The sequence below is a fragment of the Notechis scutatus genome, chromosome 3, assembly GCF_049901735.1.
Source record: "Notechis scutatus isolate UNSWTSFEM ecotype Mainland chromosome 3, rNotScu1.2, whole genome shotgun sequence".
Classification (NCBI taxonomy): Eukaryota; Metazoa; Chordata; class Lepidosauria; order Squamata; family Elapidae; genus Notechis; species Notechis scutatus.
The window spans coordinates 71,802,940-71,827,859 of record NC_142011.1 but is presented as its reverse complement, the minus strand read 5'-3'; the positions used below and the strand labels follow the sequence as shown (position 1 = coordinate 71,827,859).

The 24,920-nt window shown below is 39.8% G+C and overlaps 1 protein-coding gene and 1 pseudogene across 2 annotated transcripts in view; both read right to left on the bottom strand.

The window, feature by feature from the left end:
* CTH (cystathionine gamma-lyase) overlaps window positions 1–10,515 on the bottom strand; it is a 29,039-nt gene extending 18,524 nt beyond the window's left edge. The window contains exons 1-3 of the mRNA XM_026679350.2: window positions 10,227–10,515; window positions 6,107–6,188; window positions 5,319–5,414 (exon numbers count right to left, since the gene is read on the bottom strand). Of these exons, the coding sequence (XP_026535135.1) occupies window positions 5,319–5,414; window positions 6,107–6,188; window positions 10,227–10,394 (346 nt within the window). The 5' untranslated portion in view covers window positions 10,395–10,515. The remainder of the gene's footprint in view (window positions 1–5,318; window positions 5,415–6,106; window positions 6,189–10,226) is intronic.
* Window positions 10,516–19,148: 8,633 nt separating this feature from the next.
* On the bottom strand, window positions 19,149–22,701 carry LOC113419782 (E3 SUMO-protein ligase KIAA1586 pseudogene; annotated as a pseudogene). Its single transcript, XR_015748612.1, has 2 exons — window positions 22,461–22,701; window positions 19,149–21,211 (listed from the first exon to the last, which is right to left on the bottom strand). The product of XR_015748612.1 is annotated as an E3 SUMO-protein ligase KIAA1586 pseudogene (transcript).
* Window positions 22,702–24,920: the final 2,219 nt, after the last annotated feature.

Here is a 24,920-nt window from a genome sequence, read left to right as displayed (position 1 = left end):
ATTCAGGGAAAGATGCCAGGAAATCTTTCCTGAGATCCTGGAAGGTGAATGCCACTTGGTGAAGCCAATACCAGACTAGATTTTGAATTCTCTCCTGTAGAAGAGTTAACTGTTTCTTCTGTAAACGTCATGTCTCTAGCATCCAAAATATGGGCAGTATTATGCAATATGCAGAACAAAGATGGGCAATTTCCATACATAGGCTGAAGGAATGAACCAAGCTTTGCCTTCCCCATATAGAGGGCTGCACTCTAAAAATGCCCTTTTTCAAAAGGTGAGCTCAAGTATTTTAAGAGATGAAACAAGCATCATGATCACTTGGAAGCCTTAAGACACCCAAAACACAAAAGCGGATCCAAGTGTTTGGCCATAGCCCTAAGAGAAAGCTTTGGGGGTCCTAAAGTTAGGATCGTAATCTGCAGGTGTGGGTGTGGGTGTGGGTGTGTGTATGTGTGCGTGAGTGTGGGTGTGTGTACAAAAAAAACAAACTACTTGGACTACTGAAACTTTTGTAAACAACTTTACAGTTGCTGGGAGCCTTTCATCAACTTGACTGTGTTCCAACACAGAGTATCAAATGCTCTAGTCTGCATGCCCTGGTGTCATCAAGCATTCCCAGAAAAAATATTTTCAAAGCTACAAGTCTATTTATGCTTTCTGAGAAAAAGATCCCAATGCACTCTAGAAAGCATACAGTACATGAACTGACCCATATATGTCTACCCTCACAATAAGGTTAACTGAAAAAAGTAGGAAAAGTGGAGGCAAGCACCGAAGAACACAATGGTACGTACATGTATTGAAAATTAAACCATTAAAGAAACTTTGGTAATTTTTAATAGTATATTAAGAAGGAGGTGAGCTCTTCCTCATTGATTCTCCCAATCCCCTTCATTACAAACAACATGTGTTGAAAATGCCTTATTACATTGAGTTCCAGAAGGAATTAAAGGGAGGGAAATCACAATTCTATGTGGATTCATAGTTTGCTGTTTCGTTGTAGCCTCAGGTCGCAACCATAATCCATTCCAGGAGTACGATTTGGTCCTGACTGGAAGCACGACCGTCTGCGCATTCACAGACAAAAAAATGGCGCCGAAGGAGACATCTGCACGGAAAGGGAATCTTTCTGTGCCAATTTGGTTCGCCACCCGATTTTTGAATCGTGTCCTGATTCAAAAATCGGGTGGATTTTTTGTTCGCCACCAGATTTGGTCATGAACAGTGTGTGTGTGTGTGTGTGTGTGTGTGTGTGTGTGTGTGTGTATATATATAATAATTATATATATATAATGTATGTGTGTGTGTGTGTGTGTGTGTGTGTATCTTTGGTTATTCGGGTTTTCTCCGCGTAAGATTGGAAGTATCTAGGCACGTTTGATGAAGTCTCATCCATCATCTTCAGGCTTCTGTCTTCAGCTCTGTGCTTCTCAGAGTGATGTGAGAGAAGCACAGAGCTGAAGACAGAAGCCTGAAGATGATGGATGAGACTTCATCAAACGTTGCCTAGATACTCCAATCTTACAGGAGAAAACCCGAATAACCAAAGATCCACATACAAATACCAGCGAGAACCTCAGAAAATATATATATATATATATATATATATATATATATATATATATATATATATATGTATGTATGTATGTATGTATGTATGTATGTATGTATATATGTATATGTATATGTATATGTATATGTATATATATATATGTGTGTGTGTGTGTGTGTGTATGTGTATGTGTATGTGTATGTATAGGTATAGGTATAGGTATAGGTATAGGTATAGGTATAGGTATGTTATTCAGCTTTGTTTGGGTATTTTCCCACGTCATTACAGTTGTGCTTTTAAAGTTGTAGCAATGTTTCAGCAGAATCTCATCTGCCATCATCAGGCTTCTGTATTGTGTTCGTCTGTGAGTCAGACTTTTACAGTTGTTTCAGTTTTAAATTTGGGGCTAGCCTACTGCTGTGCCAGAATGGTTTTTTCTTCATCCTGATTGGTTGGGAGTCTTGGTCTTTGTTTATTGGTCTTGGAGTTTGCTGTGTTCTGCTTGATTGGTGTTTTTAATATCTTCTGTCTGTTTTGTGGCTTTTTTTGTGTCTTGATTGGCTGGCAACATTGTGTTCCTGTATTGGAGGCTTTTAGTGCAGCTTGGCTCCGAGTAAATGGACGGCTATCATTTGTTAGGAAGCTAGGTTTCATCTGGGTGCCTGGTTGGGGTGTGTTTGAGCTGGAGGTATCAGGGGGGATCTGTTTGTGCCCAGGTGTTTGCCTGGCTAGTGGTGTGGAGATTTTTTTGTTTGTGAGTGCAGGCTTCCAAATGATTGACAGTCTGGTGGAATCATCTCTTCTATTCATGCTTTCAAGTCTTTTTTCAATCTCTATGGCTTCTCTGATAATTCTGTGGCTGGGGTTTTCTATAGTGGCTAGGGTTTTGGTGCCATTGAAGTTGATGCTATGACCTGTGGCTTTCATGTGTTGGACTAGTGAGGAAGTGTGTTCTAGCTTTTTTACTGCATTTTTGTGTTCATCCAGGCGGGTACTTATTCTTCACCTGGCAGACAAGACACACATAAAGATTGAACTATGCACCCTGACTAAAGTACTGACAGCCAATGGCTTCCACAAAAGCAAAATCACCGGCTTGATCCACAAAAACACACTGAGACATAATGGAGACCTAGAAGATGGACAGACCTATGGAACAGCTGTCCTGCCCTACATAAGAGGTACTACAGACAAAATCAGTAAGATACTACACAGGCATCACATCAAGACTGCCTTCAAAACAGACAGAAAAATAGCAGCCATCCTTAGAAACCCCAAAGATAAAATTGATCTGGAAAACCAAGGCATATACGAAGTCCCCTGTGCATCATGCCCGGCCACATACATTGGACAGACCAATAGAAGAATAAGTGCCGTGGGAAAATACCCGAACGTGGGAAAATACCCGAACAAAGCTGAATACCATACATGTAAGTACCTGCAAAACCTTAACACACACACACACACACACACACACACATATATATATATAGCATTCAGCTTTGTTCGGGTATTTTCCCACGTCATTGTAGTTGTGCTTTTAAAGTTGTAGCAACGTTTCGGCAGAATCTCATCTGCCATCATCAGGCTTTTGAAACGTTGCTACAACTTTAAAAGCACAACTATAATGACGTGGGAAAATACCCGAACAAAGCTGAATGCCATACACGTAAGTACCCGCGAAAACTTAAGAAAAAAAAAAATATAGGCATTTTGAAAAACAGATTATTAATATCTTCACCTGATTAAAAAAAAGGAAGCAAAGTTTAGCTGGGGGCATTGCTCCAACCTATTACTTGCTTTTGAGGAAACATGTTTTCCTTCTCCTACTGCTATGTGAGACACTCTGTCGCAGGGCATACATTACATGGCTAACCCTGTGAAGTAAGTGGATACCCTATTTTGTTTATGACTAAAGTCATCTTGGCTGCCATCCTAGAAATTCTATGCATAAGCAGCAGAAAGGTCAGTTCAGAGATCCCCATTAAAAAGAAGTGACCTACATCTTCAGCCAATATGAAAGTAGGTCTGCAATACCTGCCTATTAAGTACAAGATATTTATCTTCCAGGAGCAAAATATACAGTGTCAGAGTAAAACTTTATTTCTGCCATTTTATGTCCGAATTCGCTCCGTGTCTCATTTGATGCATTGCCTGCACTATGTTAAAAATGACATAGAAATTGTTCTAATTTCCAGGTGGAAAAATTACAGACAAATTGAGCTTGATCATTTATAAAACATAGCTCAAATAATGGTGTGCATTGCTAGGCATGCTCCAGTCTTTAAATATGTAATGGGACATAGAAGAGCAACCTTTAGGAACAGCACTGAGCAGCCAAAGTACTTCACATTTGTAACACTCAGAACCCAATGACTAATAGTAAGACCTTAGGATGGGGACTCTCTCATCTGCCAGGCTGCTGGGTCTGCCCCCTTTTCCTCCCAGCTCTGGAGTACATCACTGCTCCATATCTCTTCCCTTCTTTTGTCATCTAAACCTAAACCCTTTTCAAGCTCTACCTCCTCAAAGCCCCACATGCTCCTGAAGAATACGTGGCACTCTAATTCCAGTCTTAAGAGTAGATTTCTCACACATAGATTAGTTGGAAGAAAAGCTGCAGATGAGCATTGTTGGATTCAATAGCATGTAAATATATTGCCAAATATACTGCTTTCAGTAATTCCCCCTACCCCCGTTTTACACGTAACAAAAGCAAAATTTTCAAAATGTTCTCAAGAAGCAATGCCAAACATGCTTATTATTATTACGTATACTCTGGATTCAATGGGCTTTTCCCTTCCTTTATTTAGAAACAGTGGTGTTTTTTTTTCTGTAATTCAACCAAACCAGCAAAGGATGGTTTCTACCTGTCATCCAGACCAGCTCCTCTCTTAATTGAGAGACAAGCACAAACCATCCTTTTCCAATCTAGAGGAAGATTAGATAAGAAAATAAATTAAATACATGACTTCTTACTGTAAATTCTCAGTAAAATTTAAGTCAGGTTAGGTTACACTGTAGCTTATAAGGCATGGCTGTCAAACTCCCAGCCCACGGGCTGGATGCGTCATGTTCTGGAGACACCCCTGTCCGGTTTAGCGAAGGGGAAAAAAGTCCTGATACATTACATGATGCCGCCATGACGACGTGAGTTTGACACCCCTATTATAAGACATGTAAGCAACATAAATAGTGCCATTCATGAATTTAGTAAAACTAAGGGCAAACTGCAAGACCATCTATTGATATCTGCAACTGACTGGGCAAATCCTTCTGTCTAAAACAGCTTTCCCCCACCTATCCAGGTGGCTTGGCTTGATGGGAGAAGAGAAAGGATGGTGGATTTGTGCGAGGGTTAGGGTTAGGATTGCGCACACCTTCATTTGTGTGAACAGCGGGTGCATGCTGCTGCTCACACGAGGGGGCTGCACACACCAGTGCCCACTGCTGCACGCGCCAACACCTGCTACTCGTATGCATGAAGCTGTGTGTGCATCCATGCTCACCCACAGGTAGCGTGGCCCAGTTCTGAATGGGGCGCAGTGCAGTAGTGGGCCACGGCCTGGAGGTTGGGGACTTCTGGTCTAAAATATATTGCATCTGAGGTGATAAAAACATCTCCACTACTGATATTTTAACTATTGTGCTTATTCATCATGAAGCTGTTCTTCAACAATCACCATTATGTTTAAATTACTTTGGAGCACCAACCGAAGAGTTGACATTCAAAAATGTTTAAAACACATGCTGCTATGCTTCTTACCGCCATAGACATCGTCTGTACAAATAACAGTATCTCCTGCCTTCAGTAAGTGTGCAATATTCAGAGTTGCTGCTAATCCAGAAGCATATGCTAAACCTGAAGTAAAAATAGAAGCAAATGAAATTTGATTAATTCATAAAATGTTTTTTTCAATATATTTAAACAGTACAGCAAATAGGTACCAGAGGTGCCAGAGGTGTTATTCAGACAATTCTGACAGGTTCTGGAAAACCAGTAGCAGAATAGTTCAGAGAACTGGTAAATCCCACCTCTGGTTGGCCTCACCCCCATCTATTCTCTGCCTCCTGAGTCCCAGCTGATCGGCTGGGTCTTCTTTTGTTGCCCTGCACAGGAGAACGGAGCTGGAAAGCAGGTTAGTGAGGTAGGGAGGAAATGGGGATTTTACAGTATCCTTCCCCTCCATGCCCACTAAGCCACGCCCACAGAGCCAGTAGTAAAAAAATTTGAATACCAGCGACTATCACCTGTGACTCTGAATGCCTGTTTGTTGGATAAGCATGTAGAAGCTTTGCCCCATAAATTGACTCAAGAGATTTAAGTACAACGAAATATTTTAGCCATTAGATTAAGTCTGGAGACATGGATTAATATAGATATCAATATCTCAGAACAAAATATGGTTTAACAAAACACATAAAATGAAATGATGCTCCTGCACAATGTCAGAGGTGATTATATCTAGGTTTCAAATTCAAATAGGTTACTTTCCTAGTCTTCATTCAAGAATATAATCATTACTATTCTTATTAGAAATATTGATAGCTCACAGTATTTGCCACCATCTAGTGCTGCTACAGCCTTTTCCAAGCAGTCACGGCTGGGATTTCCACAGCGGCTATACTCAAAGCCCTAAAAGAGAGAACACAGAATGTCAAACTTCTTTACCAGACATTGGTACAACTGGTGTGAAGTTTATAAAAATTTACTGGACTTTCCAGGCACCGATTTACTTAAGAAATCCAATCATGTATGTGAATTAAGGTTTGAGAACTAAAAAATATTTTTGTAAAAATGAATCCACCATTGATCTGAGTTAGAGGCTGATGAGTGAGCAGCCTTATTTAAGGATTCAGTATTAGATTACTCAAATGTGAAGAATACCCTACCTTTACTTAGCACATGCTAAGCCAGGGATGTCAAACTCAATTTCATTGAGGACCGCATCTGGACAGTGATATGAGTCAAGTAATTTAACAACCAGTTCTCCTAATGACTGGCTGGGTAGGAGTGGCTGCGGGGTGGTCATGTGACTGAGTGGGCATGGCCCACTTGACATCACTCATGGCGAGGTGGGGTGGCGCAGGTCGCCAAAGCAGCGGTGGCGAAAGAGGCGCCGGACAATCAGGCCTGGCTGCTTCTCTCTGACACAGTGCTTCCCAGACGTGGCTTATAGCTCTGAGCCCAAAGCAGTGGGAGGCAAGTGCTGCTTTGAGTGCAAATGTACCATGACAAATGCAGAATGCTGTTGCTGCACAAAGGCAAGTACAGGGACACTTCACTCCCACACTAAGGTTCCAGCCATCGCCGCCGCTTCATCCGCCTGCACCGCCCCACTTTGCCACAATAGCACCCTTACCTTGCTCTGGCTGGAGAGGGCTGCACTACTCCTTGCACCACTTCTTGTATCACCCTCTATGGTGGAGATTTCCATCCCCACCTGGAGCGAGTCTTGCTCCCCTGCTGTCGCCCTTATCTTCTCAGGCCAGAAGAAGTGACTTGGGAGGGCAGGGGCAAGGCCAGCCAGTGGTGGGATTAGCTCGTTCTCTGAACTGTGCAAAAAGTTAACCGGTTGGATTGAACCGGTACGAACTAGCTTTATCCCACCACTGCATCAGAGTTATGTTTGATCGGGGGGGCATGGGTGAATGTGGCTAGGGTGGACATGGCCAGTTTGACATCACTTGTGTCAGGCTTCTGTGGTGGCTCTGTTTTTGCTGGCAGAGGCACCATGGGCCGGGCCTTCACTGTTTCCAGGGTGACCCACGGGCCAGATCTACGCACCCCATGGGCCAGATACGGCCCACAGGCCTTGAGTTTGACACCCCTGTGTTACGCCATTGCATGTTTTCACACAGAATATTGACTAAGCCACAATGGTTGTGTTTACATATCATATAATAGGGTATATTAGTTTTGAATTTGTTTTATGGATTGTTATGAGCCATCTAGAGTCATTGTATGAGATAGGAAGCCATGCAAGTCTTGCAAGTAAATAAATAAATAAATAAACCAATGCTTTTCCTCATGTCCTCTATTTAAAAAACAAAAACAATAAACTTCTCATAAAATTCATGCATATTACTTTACTGTACTTTGCAAGATAATATTAAGCAAGTGGGCTAGAACTGCATTTTCAGCCAAAATGAAAAAAGAAACTTCTTGTACTTTTCTAACTTAAGCCGACTCGCTTACTTGGCTACAGATTAAAAAAAAAAAGCTGCATAGTTGATCTTTGTATTTATTGCTATGTTGTTTCCTGCATTATGGCTATATAAATGAACTCTACAATCATTCTTGCATCAGAATTGATTATTCACAGGCCTTAATACATCTTCTCCAAAACTGCAACAATGGAATTTGTTGCAAATTAGCCAGGAGGCAGAAAAAAATTAAAGTAATAAGGTAAAATGCAGAAATGTCACAGAAAGTTTTTTTTAAAATGTCCTTCAGTTTTAGCTTTAACAGCACCTTTCTGGCTAAACATTCATAGATTAACTAGTTATGCATTAAGTGTCTTCTTGGACTTTAAGCATATCTTAAATTGCTGTAGAAAAACCAAGAAAAAGGAGTTTGGCATGTAAAAGCTTTAAAATAATTGCCATGCTACTTTTACCAAATGTGGTATTTGGGGCATGTGATTGCTAAAACAATATTTTGGATGGTTGCCACTTATTTATGTAATGTTCATGTTGTAGTGAATAATATAGACAGAGACAAGTTTGTTTTGCCTTGCCCTTAAGCGTTTTCCAAGTTAAAGTGAGTGAGCATTTCCTTCAAATTACTCAGAACTATAACAAGATTCCTGAAATTCAACACTGATGAAATACTTTAAGTGGACAAAGGTAAATATCATTGTATAGTGAGTTGGAAGTTTCACTATGATTTTTATAACATGGAACTGGGAATGAACTTTTTTAAAAAACCCATCATTTAAAATGTCTAAAACAAGCTATCCTGAACACCAAAGTCAATCTAAAGAAAAACATATTTCTACCAAGCAAACAATCAGGGAATAAATCTAGATTCGACCAGCAAGCTATGAGGTCCCCGCCCCATGATTTCATCAAATATACTGCTGATCAATATGAGACAGGGAAGATCTTCACAAGGGAAACTTAAACCCCAGCAGATACAAATGTAAATATATGGCTTCTTGAAGAGCTGGTTCCCAAATCAGATCTTAAAGGTCATAGTGGCTCCTTTAAACTCTCCATAGAAATGGATAGTCGTTGTTACGTAAGAGTTACACACTCCTATAATTGAGCTTGGTCAGAGGCCAGTAGTCTGCAGTAGTCGGTTCAACTGAATGCATTTGAAAGGCAGAGCAGAATTTGAAATGGGATATAATTCAACCATGTGTTACAGTGGATAGTTCTAAGATCTCCAAGAATGAATGCAGATAACATGCCAGTCTTAGCTGGGCAAATATACCAGCTGCAAATCCAAGTAAGTATTGGGATTTTAACTCCAATAAAAGGCGGCTGAAGTCCAATTTTCCCTGTCCTGAAAGTTTAACTTATTTCTCTAGTGGTTTTTTTTTAAAGCATGCAGGATTTGGAAGAATAGGGCGCGTCCTAGATTGCCATATGGATGAGCAGTGTCAATTCCAAACAAGGAAAACAACCCACAAACCATACGTAAGGGGTTTTATTTTGAAACAAATCCCACAAGTCCCACTAACAATTGTGCCTACCGTCCCTGTCCTTTTGTCCCCATTTATTTGTACCTATTTCCTGTATTCTTACTTATGTTTATACTTACACCTATTATCTTGTAAGCGATTGACAAATCAAATAAATAAAATCTACTTCTGTGGTTAGGATGCTGTTTCTCACACAGAATCAGAATCTGCAGGCCTGTCCTTTGAATTAATTAATGGTATTTTCGTCCTGAACTCTGGAGACACTGTTTTTCAAAGGCCCCAGTATTGGAGAAGAATATTGCTCATTTTTATCAAAAGGACTGCCTGAAAGCAAACACACATGAGGGCTATTGCATTTCCTCCCCTCCCTCCCCCTCCCCACAGCCACAGGATTCCCGCCCCGCTCTTTCTCACAAGTTTTGGCCATTAGATTGCCTTGTGGCAAAAATGACTAGAAGCGTACCATCATGAACATTTTGCACTATCCCATCATTTTTCCCCACTGATTCTTCATCATTCTTAGTCGTTCTGACATTTTTTAGAATGGGCAACTGCGACCCTGTATTTTAGTGAGGCAGAATATCAGAGGCTCAAGCATATGTTCCTCCTTCCCTCCCTTTAAAAACAAAAAACACTACAGCCTTCTGAGGAAGGTCGCAGGAACAGGGGCCTCAAGTATAGCTTTAGGAAATAAGTATCAGAGGCTTGAGAAGAGATCCGGACGGCAGCTACTCTGGGGAGCACACATTGTGCAATTCCCCTAAGAGGAACAGATGCAGGCTCTTGAGGCAGGAGTGTGGTTCAGCGATGCGGAGGCCGGATAAGGGAAGAGAGAAAAAAAAAACCACACCACCTCACGACTTGTCATCAACGGAAGGTGCCCGGGTTGGCTTTCGAGATGTCGCAAGTCTCTGCGGGGGTTCAGCCACAGGCGACCAAAAGGGAGAGCAACTCTCCCCACACCCCACTCCGGCGTCGTCGGCCAGCCTCTTCTCCCCCACCCCTCCCATCCCATCCTCACTCACGCTGTGCTGCCCGGGCGCCTGCTGCTTGAAGGTGGTCGCGAGGGAAATGGGGGGCACCACGGCCAGCGAGCTCCATTGTTCGGGTTCTTGCCCCACGTGGATCGCCTGCGTGGCGAAGTGCCTGAAAGGCGGCAGGAAACCGGAGCGGCTCTCTTTCGCGTCTTCCATTCCGCCCGCGACAGGTGGCTCCCGTGCCGGCGACTTGGCAGCGGCAGGAGGCTCGGATGGGGAAGCGAGCGAGCGAGCGAGCGATCTGGGCAGCTCCCTCGGACTCGGCTGGCGCAATATCGCCGCGAGTTTGCTCCTTTACCGGCTCGTTCTTGGGCTCGCAGGGTAAAGTGCCTTAAGGCGGGGACGCTCGGCTGGGGTTGGCTGGCCGGAGCGTCGCATCACACCGCGATGGGTGGAGACCCGGCAGCCCTATCCTGCCATATGCTGGCCCGATCCCAGTGTCCGATTGGCGCAGGAGGGAGGCGCGTCGCCCGGTGCCCGGGTTTGTTCTGGGGTCGAAGGACGCGGTGGGTGGATGGTGGGGGGGAGCACAGAGGGTTGACGCTGCTAACCCGGATCGATCCCTTGGTTAGGATGCTGCCTTCCCATCCTCCGGATCATCAATGGGAGGGAGGGAGGGAAGGAGAGACAGAGGGAGGAAACGCGGATGGCTGGGTCGGGAAAGAGCCCGGCAGAGCGTGCCGCTTCCCGCAGCGTTGGACTGAGAGAGGTTCATTGTGCGACCGGATTTGGGCTGCATCCCCCCCTTTTAAAAATTCACTTCCGGCTATTTCCAAAGAAACTGCAACAAGTGACGTCATCATTTATTGGAGGGAGGGAGAGAGGAGGGTCAAGAAGAGACTGGACTGCCATCTGCCAGCAATGGTGTACGATTTCCTGCTGGGGGGGTGGGGGGTTGGACTATTTATTTATATTTTATTTTATTTGGTTTGTCAATTGCTGACAAGATAATAGGTGTAAGTAAAAACATAGTTATGAATACATGGATACATATAAGAAAAATCAAAGAAAATAGGACAGGGGCGGTAGGCACGTTGGTGCGCTTATGCACGTTATCACTAGATGACCTACAAGGCCCCTTCCAAATTCTGTTAACCTGTAAAGAGGGGGAAAGAGAGAGGGAGGGAGGGAGAGAAAGAGAGACACAGAGAGAGAGAATTGTGGAAGAAAGAAGAAAAGAATACATTTATTCTGATGGTTATCTGTCTCTGAATTAATCATGATCCCGAAAAGGCTTGGACGGCGAGAAGCGAATGCATCCATTGCAGAAATCTGTGAATGAGAAAGGCTGCCACTCCTGGCCTCCCCGACCTCCCTGGCCTTAATGTTGCAGCCTTAAATGGGAAGGCTGAATAAGGACAATATTGAGGGCTTTGATGAAGTGATTGAAGGGTTTTATTTCCTGCTTTCGTGTTCCGTGAATGATCCTGACAATGTATTAGTTAGAGGGCTGGATCCGGTTGGGAGGGGAAGCCTCCGGATGCAGCTGAAAGTGAAGATGCTGCATTCTCAGCTTTGAAGGATGTGAAATGGACCAAGTCCTGTGTCAGCATCTACTATGGAGAAGACATTAGAGGGCTATAGAAGGCTGTTGAAGTTTTGTCATATTCACTATGTATACAAAATGAAAGATATATACATACATACATACATACATACATACATACATACATACATACATACATCAATTTTACCCGGACCTGGCAGGTGCCCAGGAAAGCACCTTTGGAGCTGACACCTCACCTGCCTTCCTTAAATATCTCAACATTAGCCCATTAAGCTGCTGCTCTATCTCAGAGCTCCCAAAATTGCTTAGGAAGGATATATATAGTGACAGATGATAGATAGATAGAAAGATAGATAGATAGATAGATAGATAGATAGATAGATAGATAGATAGATGATAGACAGATACCAGGTTTTTTTTGTGTGTGTGTATGTATGTATATATATATATATGTATATATATATGCATTTGCCAGTTTAATTAGATTAAATGCATTGATGCTAGGAGACTTTAAACTTTAATGATGCATAGGAAGTTTCATCATATGGAGACAGAAGCTTTAATTTCTCTTTCCCCCACTACAATTCTAAAGAAAAGCACTGCCACACAGCAACTTTGGTTTTTTCTTTTTTGAAATCCTATTGGTATTAATGACAGCTCGGATGGGGAAGCGAGCGAGCGATCTGGGCAGCTCCCTCGGACTCGGCTGGCGCAATATCGCCGCGAGTTTGCTCCTTTACCGGCTCGTTCTTGGGCTCGCAGGGTAACTCTATGTTATAATCATTATATATATTTTACATTACATACATACATATTTACACACACACATATGTATATACATATATACATAATACAGACACACACACACACACACACACACACACACACACACAAAGAAGTTAAAACAAGCCAAACATTACAATCCAATTAAAGAAGGGGATGGGGGCAGGATGGGGGGAGAGGTCGGATCTGTTGTTAGTCCATCAACCACCTCCACTGCGATGTTTCCCCATTGGAGCCCCTGGCTAGCTGGCAATTTCCCTATAATTTATTTATTATATTTTTTTAAAAAATACCTATCTTCCTCATAGAACGATTCAGGCATTGTGCAAAAAGACACAAAAGCTATATGTCAATATTATAATAATAAATAAAATCAGGAATAGTTAAAGTTCAAAATGAAAAAAGGCTCGGGAATGGGCTTCAGGGGATAGCTGCGAGCTGAGCAAGTCAACAGAACTAGGTCTTCAAGCATTTATGAGAGATAGAGGGAGGGGGGGGGCTGTTTCACGTCTGGGAGAATGTTCCAAAGGGCGGGAAGAACAGCAAAGAAAGCTCTTTTCCTGGACATCCTCCCCCCCCCTTTTAGAATTCTTATCAACTGTAATGCAGGACAACAATTTTCCTTGTGATAACTGAGGATGATATACCATGATCCTGGAAAACCATTCCCTCTTATATTTTTACAATTGCCTGAGTGATTACAATGCACTAGTGTCAAATATAAATAACCCTAGTTATATAAGATTTCATGAAATGGTAGTAAAATTTATTTTTTTGCCATTTATTTATGATACTATGGAACTGGAAATCCATAGACGTTTCAATATTGTCCATAATTTTAGAACCGAAACTAATGGGACATTATTTGTGCAAATAAATTCTTAAAAGAAACAAACAGCCGTAGTGTGACCTGTGATGTGATAGGAAAACTGTAAATTAAACTTTTTATTTGTTTTGGTCCTTAAGAGGATCAGGGAATGTTACCCTTATTTTATATCAGAAATAAACGGTCACTGACAATAGTTTTTAAAGATTGCCCTGTCTTTATAAAATAACTTGGAGCCTCCCCCACTTCTATTTCATTCCAAGACACAGATAATTATTTTTATTTATTTATTTCAATATAATGGAAAGTATGGACATCTCCAGTTTGCAAGAAGCATCTTAAAATGGTATCCTGTGGAGATAGTATGTATCTGAATAGGCATTATCAGCCAATCAAAGGATGAGAATTAAGTGATACCACTTTTTCTTCTCCAGTTGTAAAATATGATGGTTTTCTCAGTTTGGCACAGTAACAATGTCCTTCATCTGTAGTTGGCAGTTTCTTCATGTTGCACAACAGGATGGGATTTGCCTTATGTTATTTGACTTAAGGTCAGCAAATATTCTACTAGACTTTGAACTGCAGTTTGCATTTAACAGAATAGGGGTAGAGCATTGACCTGTGAAACCTGCATGTGTACGTTACACAGTTGAAATTCCCTATTCACATCTCTTTAGATACTCATTTCCAGATCTAATAATCTAAAAAAAATAGTGGGTCACATTCCACCCACTTAGTAAATGTATTGTTGTCTACCTAGCAACAAATTTACCAACTAAAAATCAAACCCTGCCCTTTTCTCATGCTTTTAAAGGCAGACCACAGAAATCAGTGTGTTACTTTTCTTCAGGAATATTATCTGCTGCTAAAGGCATAGGAATAGAAGCAATAAAAATCCTGGGGATCATCACTTCGCGATGCTTAGCCAATATTACTAAATTCAAATTCTATTCATTTCAATGAAACATTTGTTCTGATTAGTTTGCATATGCCTGGAGTTGTACAAAACCATTATAAAGAATTAATTTTACTAGAGTCCCTGTGAAGCCTCTTTAAGATCACAAGTAGTGCAGTCATTACTAGTCTAATTCTATGCATGCTTATGGGCCAAAAGATAATGACCCACACCTGCCCGCTCCCCTCTATCACATGATTAAACTTGGAAATGGAATTAAATGGATTAAACTTGGAAAAGTTCAAAATGAAACAAGGCTGGGGAATGGGCTTCAGGGGATAGCTGCGAGCTGAGCAAGTCAACAGAACTAGGTCTTCAAGCATTTATGAGAGATAGACGTCTGGGAGAATGTTCCAAAGGGCGGGAAGAACAGCAAAGAAAGCTCTTTTCCTGGACATCCTCCCCCCCTTTTAGAATTCTTATCAACTGTAATGCAGGACAACAATTTTCCTTGTGATAACTGAGGATGATATACCATGATACTGGAAAACCATTCCCTCTTATATTTTTACAATTGCCTGAGTGATTACAATGCACTAGTGTCAAATATAAATAACCCTAGTTATATAAGATTTCATGAAATGGTAGTAAAATTTATTTTTTTGCCATTTATTTATGATACTATGGAACTGGAAATCCATAGACGTTTCAATATTGTCCATAATTTTAGAACCGAAACTAATGGGACATTATTTGTGCAAATAAATTCTTAAAAGAAACAAACAGCCGTAGTGTGACCTGTGATGTGATAGGAAAACTGTAAATTAAACTTTTTATTTGTTTTGGTCCTTAAGAGGATCAGGGAATGTTACCCTTATTTTATATCAGAAATAAACGGTCACTGACAATAGTTTTTAAAGATTGCCCTGTCTTTATAAAATAACTTGGAGCCTCCCCCACTTCTATTTCATTCCAAGACACAGATAATTATTTTTATTTATTTATTTCAATATAATGGAAAGTATGGACATCTCCAGTTTGCAAGAAGCATCTTAAAATGGTATCCTGTGGAGATAGTATGTATCTGAATAGGCATTATCAGCCAATCAAAGGATGAGAATTAAGTGATACCACTTTTTCTTCTCCAGTTGCAAAATATGATGGTTTTCTCAGTTTGGCACAGTAACAATGTCCTTCATCTGTAGTTGGCAGTTTCTTCATGTTGCACAACAGGATGGGATTTGCCTTATGTTATTTGACTTAAGGTCAGCAAATATTCTACTAGACTTTGAACTGCAGTTTGCATTTAACAGAATAGGGGTAGAGCATTGACCTGTGAAACCTGCATGTGTACGTTACACAGTTGAAATTCCCTATTCACATCTCTTTAGATACTCATTTCCAGATCTAATAATCTAAAAAAAATAGTGGGTCACATTCCACCCACTTAGTAAATGTATTGTTGTCTACCTAGCAACAAATTTACCAACTAAAAATCAAACCCTGCCCTTTTCTCATGCTTTTTAAAGGCAGACCACAGAAATCAGTGTGTTACTTTTCTTCAGGAATATTATCTGCTGCTAAAGGCATAGGAATAGAAGCAATAAAAATCCTGGGGATCATCACTTCGCGATGCTTAGCCAATATTACTAAATTCAAATTCTATTCATTTCAATGAAACATTTGTTCTGATTAGTTTGCATATGCCTGGAGTTGTACAAAACCATTATAAAGAATTAATTTTACTAGAGTCCCTGTGAAGCCTCTTTAAGATCACAAGTAGTGCAGTCATTACTAGTCTAATTCTATGCATGCTTATGGGCCAAAAGATAATGACCCACACCTGCCCGCTCCCCTCTATCACATGATTAAACTTGGAAATGGATAAATCAACTGGCAAGGTAGGCTGAAATATTCATATCAAGGAGTACATACATTTCTCTGGAATGAGCAGGGCTGCTGAGTTGATATATATTCTAGGATTATACTATGGTATTAGTTTTAAAAATCTGGTTCAAGATAATGAGTCAAATTTATAATTAGGTTTTCAACCACTGATCTTAAAGTGGATTGCATCTAATTGTTATCTGCTTCTTTGGAAGTAAACTTCATTAGATCAATGAGACTGACTTTCGTGTACACATCTACAGGTAGTCCTTGACTTATGAACACAATTGAGCCCAAAATTTCTGATGCTAAATGAGACATTTGTAAAGGGAGTTTTGTCCCAATTTGCAACCTTGTTAAGTGAATAACTGCAGTTAAGTTAGTAACATTGTTAAGTGAATTTGGCTTTTCCATTGACTTTGCTTGCCAGACAGTTGCATAAGGTAATTGCATGACCCTGAAGCCATCATAAATATGATTTATTTGCCAAGCATCTGATTTTTGATCAGGTGATCATAGGATGCTGCAACAGTTATAAGAGTGAAAAACAACTGAGTCACTTTTTTCAATGCCTTTGCAACTTTGAATGGTCACTAAATGAACTGTTGTAAGTCGACGACTATCTGAATTGCTTTAAGTAAAGCCACAGTGATAAAGATATAACGGGGCAGATTAAAATTGGAATTATTGAAAAAAATTGCCTGAGGGCAGTTTGTGATAGCATTTTCCAAAAAGTAGTCCCTTGGACCAGTCACAGCAAAATTACTGACTCCAGACTTTGGCAACAGCTACCGAAAAATTCTGGCGCTTGGCCCCAACTTGGTTTTCTTTTTTAGATTTCAAAAATGCAGGAAGCAACAGAAGAGATACGCCATTACCTGAAACAATCGGGATCCAGTCCATAAATAATGTGGGGCTACATTTAATTGTGTATTAAATAATCTCTGAGTGGGCAGTTATAATCTTAAACTAGGTAGGTTAGTTGCCTACTTGAAGTAGACATAAAACACCTGTGGTTGCTTGGGCATAATTGGTATGGAAAGGAGGCTTCAAACAGGCATTTGAAAAAAAAATCTTAGCATTTATAAAGAGTCTAAGAAATCTGGAATAATAGAATTCTACAAGGAACATGAATGGTCAAAGGCTCTAGCTAGGTTCACATTGCAAGAAAAGATCTGTTTGTCAATAGAAAAATGATAGAGCCTTCATTTGCAGCAAAGAAAGTTCCTTTCTAACTTCTGGGAGCCTTTATTTTTTTATTATTGTTGAGCTGAAGGGAGTTTCTTAAGAGAATGATTTAGAACTGCTTCGTAACAGAGACTGCCCTATGTCAGGAATTTTAATGTAAGTTATAGAGATGATCATATTTGACGGATTTTAGACAACAGGGATTTGGTATCAAGAAGAGGTCATTTATGAGTTACTCTCCAGCCCCTATCCCAAATTGAGCCCCTAATCTGGGTGAATGGTGTTTTTAATTCTAATCTTGGCATTTTAAGATGCATAGACTCCAGGAATTAGCAGATGAACATAATTACTTTGTTTAAAAAATGACCAGAAATTCAGTGCACAACTAAAAACAGTTACAATTATAAATTTTCCTAAAATTGTTTAGCTACCATGGAAAGAATGACATGTTTAATTTAGGTGATATATGCAGGTTTCCTTCAAATCCATATTATTGCATAGCTTTATCAGATAACTAGAATTTATATATTTGCTATTTATCAAATTTGTAAAGCTGCCCGTCTCACCAAAAGCAACTCTGCACAGCACACGCCCATCGGATAAAAAACAAACATAAAAGCAACAGACATAAAAATATAGGCATCTACATTAAAAAAATAAATAGTATAAAACAAATATAAAATACAAATATATATTTGTATTTTATATTTGTTTTATATATTTGTATTTTACAAGGAATTACAATCTTCTCTCTCTCCCTATCTCTATCTTTCCAGATGGTTCTGTAGGGCTGCCAGCCAAATAGGTTTTCATACCTCTGTGTGTAAATGAGATTTCATTTAAGGCTTCGTAGAATCATAAAATTTTAATTCTTAATTTCAGTACTATCCCACTGTATGCTCTGGTGGGCTGTTATTTAGCAAAAGAAATATAAAGTAGACCCAGTTATTGCATCTATTTGCTGTCACTAACAGGAAGAAAAAATTATGTGGGAAATTATATGAATTAAATCTCTTTCTTCAGGAGTTTTGGGCACATGCGTGCTCAAAAATACTGTATGTCTCATAAAATAAATTATAAGAGAGAAGGAAAGAAGGTTGAGTTTAAGTCTGACTATTCTGATGTGAATCTCTGTACATCAGCATATTCTAGTGTATATTCAACTAGCAACAATCCCAGTTATTTTTCTGTTTGCATAATTCAGGAAACTGAAGACTTCATCTTATTTGAACTCAATATAATAGGTTATGGATATTATAGTTTTTACTAGATTTATTTCAGAATAAATTATTAAACACAGGTCCTTGGGAAGAACTCATAAGTGGACAAAAATGCCAAATCCAGTAATAGTACTGGATATGTGTTTAAAAATGCCAAATCCAGTCTGAACATCTGGTTGACTGTACATCAAACCATAATAGATTACATTAAATTTATGTTACTCAACTACTAGTAACCTTAAGAGTTTAGGGACATATTTTAGACGTTTAATCATTTTTATATGAATACTTTTTTTATATGGGGGTCCAATATATAGACTACATACCAACATTTACTTCTGGTTTTTGGCAAAAAAAGAACCTAATGCAGACAATGAGCTCACTTAATGGCTCTGGCATTTGCTTATAACCACCAAAACAAAGGTTGTAAAATTATGGATAGTCACATGTTGATCTTCTTAATGACCAGCATGACTTACGACCATAACTCTGGGTTCAATCATGAATGTTGAGGACGACTTGCAGTGATGGAATTCAAATAATTTAACAACTGGTTTTCTGCCCTAATGACCATTTTATGTATAAAAAACCCCATATACCGAAAGATAGTTCATGCATTTAATACTTAAATAAAACAATAAAAGAGGTACACAAAACTAGATTATAAGAGTTTTAAAATATTAATGAAAAAAATATTAAATAATATCTGACAAAAAATAAAACTAAGATATTTTCATATTGCTTGATTGAGGTCCTAACTTGCAATTTTCTTCCCTTTTATCCGAGCATCATCGGCTGAGTGATTTATCCTTAACCATTTTTTCACTGTAGGAGTAGGATCCCATTCCTTTGGAGGTGGGCCAATTAGACTAATAGTCATTGTGTTTGATGTATTAGGAAGAGTTAGGCGACTTCTCTTTCCTGAACATATTATGTTCAACTTTGAAAAACCACTTTCCACTTCTGCTGAATTGACCGCAATTGTTCTGACAATATTTTTAGCTCTTTGAACACTTTCAGGAATTTTATATTCCTGGGAATTTTTTAAAACATTTTCCAAAAAATCTCGATAATCATTCATATCAATTTCATAATTAAAAATGTCATTAAATACGAACAATTTATCTTCAGCTGGTCTCCATGGAACGTCTACTTCTTCAATATTCCAATAATCTGGGTTCAAATATTTGAGAATTTGTAATATATTACTGTCTTGAAATTGGCCACAAATTGCTTTTAAATGTTCACAATCCATTAATCTTTTTTCCAAATTCATTACAATGTTTTCTAAAAGTGTTTCCCGAGGAAGCCCGACAAATTGCTGATTTTCTACAAATTTTATATTTTTGAATGTTTCTGAAGAAATTAATTCATCTACTTTTTTTTCGTATGGACCCTTTTCCTTTCCAAGCATTTGAAATGCTTTAATAGATCTTGTCATGAGTATGTCAGCCTTTATTATGTCTATATTTCTTGCTTGTAGAGCATTTGAAAGTATGGAAATTTCGTTTAGAATGTCAATCATCAATGCCAAATCAGTCAGAAAATATCTATTTTCAAGACGGGCAGCCATACCGAAGTACTTTTCCTTTGAACGAAAAAAATGATGTAGCGCTGGATAAGCATGCCACACAGCTAGGGTTGACCTTAAACTACAGGCAACCCAACTTGGTCCCAAAACTCTACCAATCTGTGTAATTTCGTTTCCAAGTTGTTCAGATATTTTGGTAAGTTCCATTTTGTTCTTATTAGATTGATGAAAAATAGTATGTATCTTATCAATAAATATTTTAAAATGATTTACTTGCTTTATTTCATTTATCGAATCATCTAAACCAAGATGGAGGCGATGGTTTAAACAGTGCCATATTATGATGTTTGGAAACTCTTTTGCTATCCTAGTGCTCACTCCAGATTTTCTCCCAAGCATAATGCTGGCACCATCAGAGCAAAATCCTATTAAATTTTTTTCAAGGTAGTTCTTAGTAAGCCCAATATTATTTAAACTTTCCATAACTGAAGAAAATATTGTGTCTGCATCTTGCTTTTCCAATTCAACTAGCTCAACAAAAATTGTTGGTGATGTAACTGAATCTTCAACTTTTAAGAAAACTATAACAACTGGTTTGCACAAAATCATTGGGACTTCGTCAATAATCAAACATATTTTCAGATTATTTTCAATAATTTTAGTAAATATTTCTTTTTTAATTTCCTTTGCAATGAAATCAACTACTTTCACAGCAGTTGTACGTGAATGTAATCCTATTCCCATATCTAATCCATTTTTAATTTGCACTTCTATCTCTTCTTTTATGTCTGAAAACGGTTTACAGCTTTTTGCCAGGCAGTAAACTGTATTAAATACTCTACAAGTAGTATGTAAATATTTTTCATTCTTATCTGTTCCTTTTGTTATTGAATCCTGCTCACATTGCTTTAAGTTCGTTTTATCAATATTATGAGTTTTCATTTTTTTCTTTAGAGAAGCTTGTTTTATCTCTTTAATTTTGGAGTTACCATTTTTCATTTCAACAATTGAAGTGCTGCTTTCTTCAAGTTGGAGTGGTTGTGCTTGTGACTGTTTTGTACCATCCAAGGCCAATTCCGATACAACTGATTCCGATTCTGTCAAACTGTGTTGCCTTTTCATCCTTTTAAGGGCTCCTGCAAAAAATTAAAACATGTTTTATCTTAATGTATTATAATAATATTTATTGACAGACATTAATACCCTTTATTGAAGATTACAAGATATTGTACAAAAACTTATTGAAAAGTGTATGCATCAATAACCAAGCAAGGACATATTACAACATATTACTACAATCACCAGAGGAAATCATAGAATAAAGAGCAGGCAATAACCAGAATCAAAAGAAAAAAATTGTAAAAGATAAGCCAATAGCTGGGTCAAGTCAAAAATATCACAAAAACAAGGTGGTATTGCTCAAGTAGAAAAAAAATATGATTCAAACTGTTGGAGGTTAAAACCCACCCATCTCCTAGGAAAGTGAAATATTTTGGGATACACTACAAAGGCAGAATATTTTCCCTAAAAGGCAGAAACTCCCCCCCCCACACACACACCTTTGTTAATGGGCCATTAAGGCCTAGGCCAGTCTATTCTACATAACAAAAATCTATCTCCTTCAGGCAGAGCCATTCAATTGCCCTTCACTGCACCACCCACCAAGTTTCAACCAAACTTAGCACACAGAGAACCTACAAAGCTGGCTATGACCTCTGAAAGCAACCAGTCAGGATACTCTTCCTGGGCCCCAGTAAGTTCAAAGCCACAGAGGGCATAAAACCCAGGGACTCTCAGCATGTCTTCCCTTTTTTCTTCACCCAAGGCATGTGATCCTGTCCACCATCTCTCCTAACAGCCTCCCTGTTTCCAGTGTCCTTCCCCCCACCCCCCGCACTTGGAACTGAGCCCTGAAGGATTGAAGGATATTTCTTCCAACAAAACAATATGTATAAACTACATCAGTATCAATATGTGGATCCTTCCCATTCTGCATCAAGTCAACTTTGAAGAAAATTTTGAACATCTGGCAGTGAAAATCCAGGAGCAGGGGAAAAAAAATACCCCAGTCTCACGTACTGGGAAGGACTTTCACTGCCAGGCTGTTTAAACATTATTTCAAAGCTTACTTGATGCAGAATGCGGATCCTTCCCATTCTGCATTAAGTAAACTTTAAAGGAAGTTAAACAGCCTGGCAGTGAAAATCCAGGGAACACAACCGCATCCAGAGGTTTTTGAGACTAGTGTACATTCATCTGCCTCCAACCCCCTTGCTTGCTGCGAAGGCAGATTGCAGCACGTAAGGGTTGGGAGGCACCTGAATGCATGCTAGCCTGGCCATTTCAGAGCTGATTCGCCCAACTCAACAACAACAAAATAGGTACCGGAGTTCCGGTTTGCAGCGCTTCGGCGGCAGGCAGGAATCCGTGATCGTGCGCAGTTTTTGCCTGGGCTCGCCGCTGGAGTGCCCCGAGCCAGCCGGCTTCGGGGCTAAGCCACCCCGTAGAGGTGGTGAAGATAGGGGAGATCCCGGCAGGGTCGAGGGGAGTTGCACCTCTCCTCCTCAGCTGGCTAAACTCCCGTTTCCAAAGGCGGTAAGAGCAGTGGTCAGAAATGGCTGCCTCAAAGAAGCACTCATCCGGAAAAGAAAGTGCAGGAGGAAGTTAAGAAGTGAAAGTTTTGGCTGACCGGGATAAGAAGCAACAACTAAGGTATCCTGGAATTTAAACTTTAAAAAAGATACATCGCTCCCAAAGAAGTTTCGGAAGCAGCGAATGAAAGTGAAAAGGGAAAGGTTTTTTTCTCACTCTCCTTCCTTACGTTGACAGCAGATGAATGAGAAATCGGAAAAACCCGCTTTGGCAGCAGCAGGTAGTTAAACTGGAAATTTAAATGCCAAGGGGACAATAAAGATTTCTGAACACCTAAAAAACTTTTTTTTGCTGTAAGTGGGAAGGGAGAGGAAAAGAATAAGAGCAAGATTTGGATGGAGGAGGCTGCTTGGAATTTGAAAGAATCAAAAGTTAAATTGTAACAAGACTTCTAAAAGATACATTCTAACTGGAACTTTGTAACTAAACTGTAACCCCAGGAAGAGAAAGTGAAAAAAGAAGAAAGTGAACAGCTTGTGTGTATTTGGATTACTTGGTGACTTTGGGAAATTATATTTGAATGATTAAAAACACTTGGGTGGTTGTTTAATTTTTTTTACAATGGCATCCCTTGTGGATGAACTGAAAATGTAATTTAAAAAATATAAAGAGGAGGAACAAGAAGGGAAGGGCTCTTTTGGCTCCATTTTTCATTTCTTAGAAATGGCGATCTGTACCTATGAGAAGCTACAAGAAACTGCGCAACAAGGGTACTTTCTCTTACTTTATCCCGGTCAGCAAAAACCACTTTCACTTCTTCGCGACTCTTCCCACTTTCTTCCTCCTGCACAATCTTGTCCAGCTGCAGGTTTCTTTGTGGCGGCCATTACTGACCACCGCTCCTCCGCCTTGGGAAAAGGGGGTTTTGCCGGCTGGGGAGGGGGTCTGCGACACCCCCAAACCCCTGTCCGGGTCCCCCCTATCTTCAGCTGCCTCTACGGGGCAGCTATATCCTCCAAATCCAAAACGGATCGGAGGCACCTCGGCAGCGAGCGCAGCAGGGATCGTGCGGTGTCGCGAATCCCTGCCACTGTCAAAGCCTTGCAAACCGGAAGTCCCTTCTTCTTTTCTTAAAATATAGTGTGTAGCTTTAGAATGTACCAAGCAGAATTCGAATGAAAGTTATGTATTATATTAAGTGCTATAAATTTAGGGGAAAGATATAAAGGCGTCATACTCCAATCAGTGATTACACGAGAAATTTTGTGTTAATGAGAAAATAGACAGCTGAAACAGGACAGAAAAAGGATATAAGTATAATGATTTAAATTGAGATGAAATAAATAAAATAGAATTAAGAGAGTTAAAAGAGGGGAGAAGCTATATAGAAAATGTAGAATGGTAATAAGATATGGAACGTATATAAAAGTGAGCATGAACTTGAATTTATGTCTGTACGAAGAGATGTAACCTGGGATCAAGCTGCTTTCAAAAAAGTTTTATGTTTTCATGTTTTGTGTTTTGTTTATGTTTGTTTTTTAAAAATCAATAAAAAAATTTGGAAAAAAAAATAGGTACCGGTTTCTGCTGAACCTGCACAAACCGGCTGAATCCCATCACTGGATCTATCATTTATATCACATTTTCTAAGACGTAAGGAATGACAAACCACTTCTGGTATCTTGGTGAAATGACTGTAGGGAATCAGGCCAGGCAGCCTTAAGAATGACTCAAGAACAAGAAAGTTCCCTTGACAGTATTCTTTTTTTTTTCTTTCTTAAGAAACGGAGAGGGGAAATTTATCGTACCTTAACTTAATACTATTATCCGATTCTTCCGAGCTTTATTTTCAGTCCACCGCCTCCTGCTGAATCTCCACGTAGGGATTCCCCAACAGTGAATCCCGCTCCGATGCTTTGTATTCGTGGACGCTGCTCAATATGCTAGCTGGAGATAGTGCATGTGACTCCGACATTTGGGGTTTTTTTTTTTTCGGCCAAACGCTGCTTTTCCAGCCCTCGTCACCGCTCAACAGCAGGGTGAGGTTCCCGCTCACCAAAGCTCCCGCGGTTTCCAGCTCCGCTCAGGCGAGTGGCGCTTCCCGACCTTTGCAGACCACACCACGTGACCAATAGTTTTCCCACCCACCCCCGTCCTCACACCGCCGGAATTTCTTCCCGTCGCTCATCACTAGGAGTAACCGTCTCGCGATACCTTTTGTGATCTCGCTAGTCCGAGCGCTTCGTGTCTCGC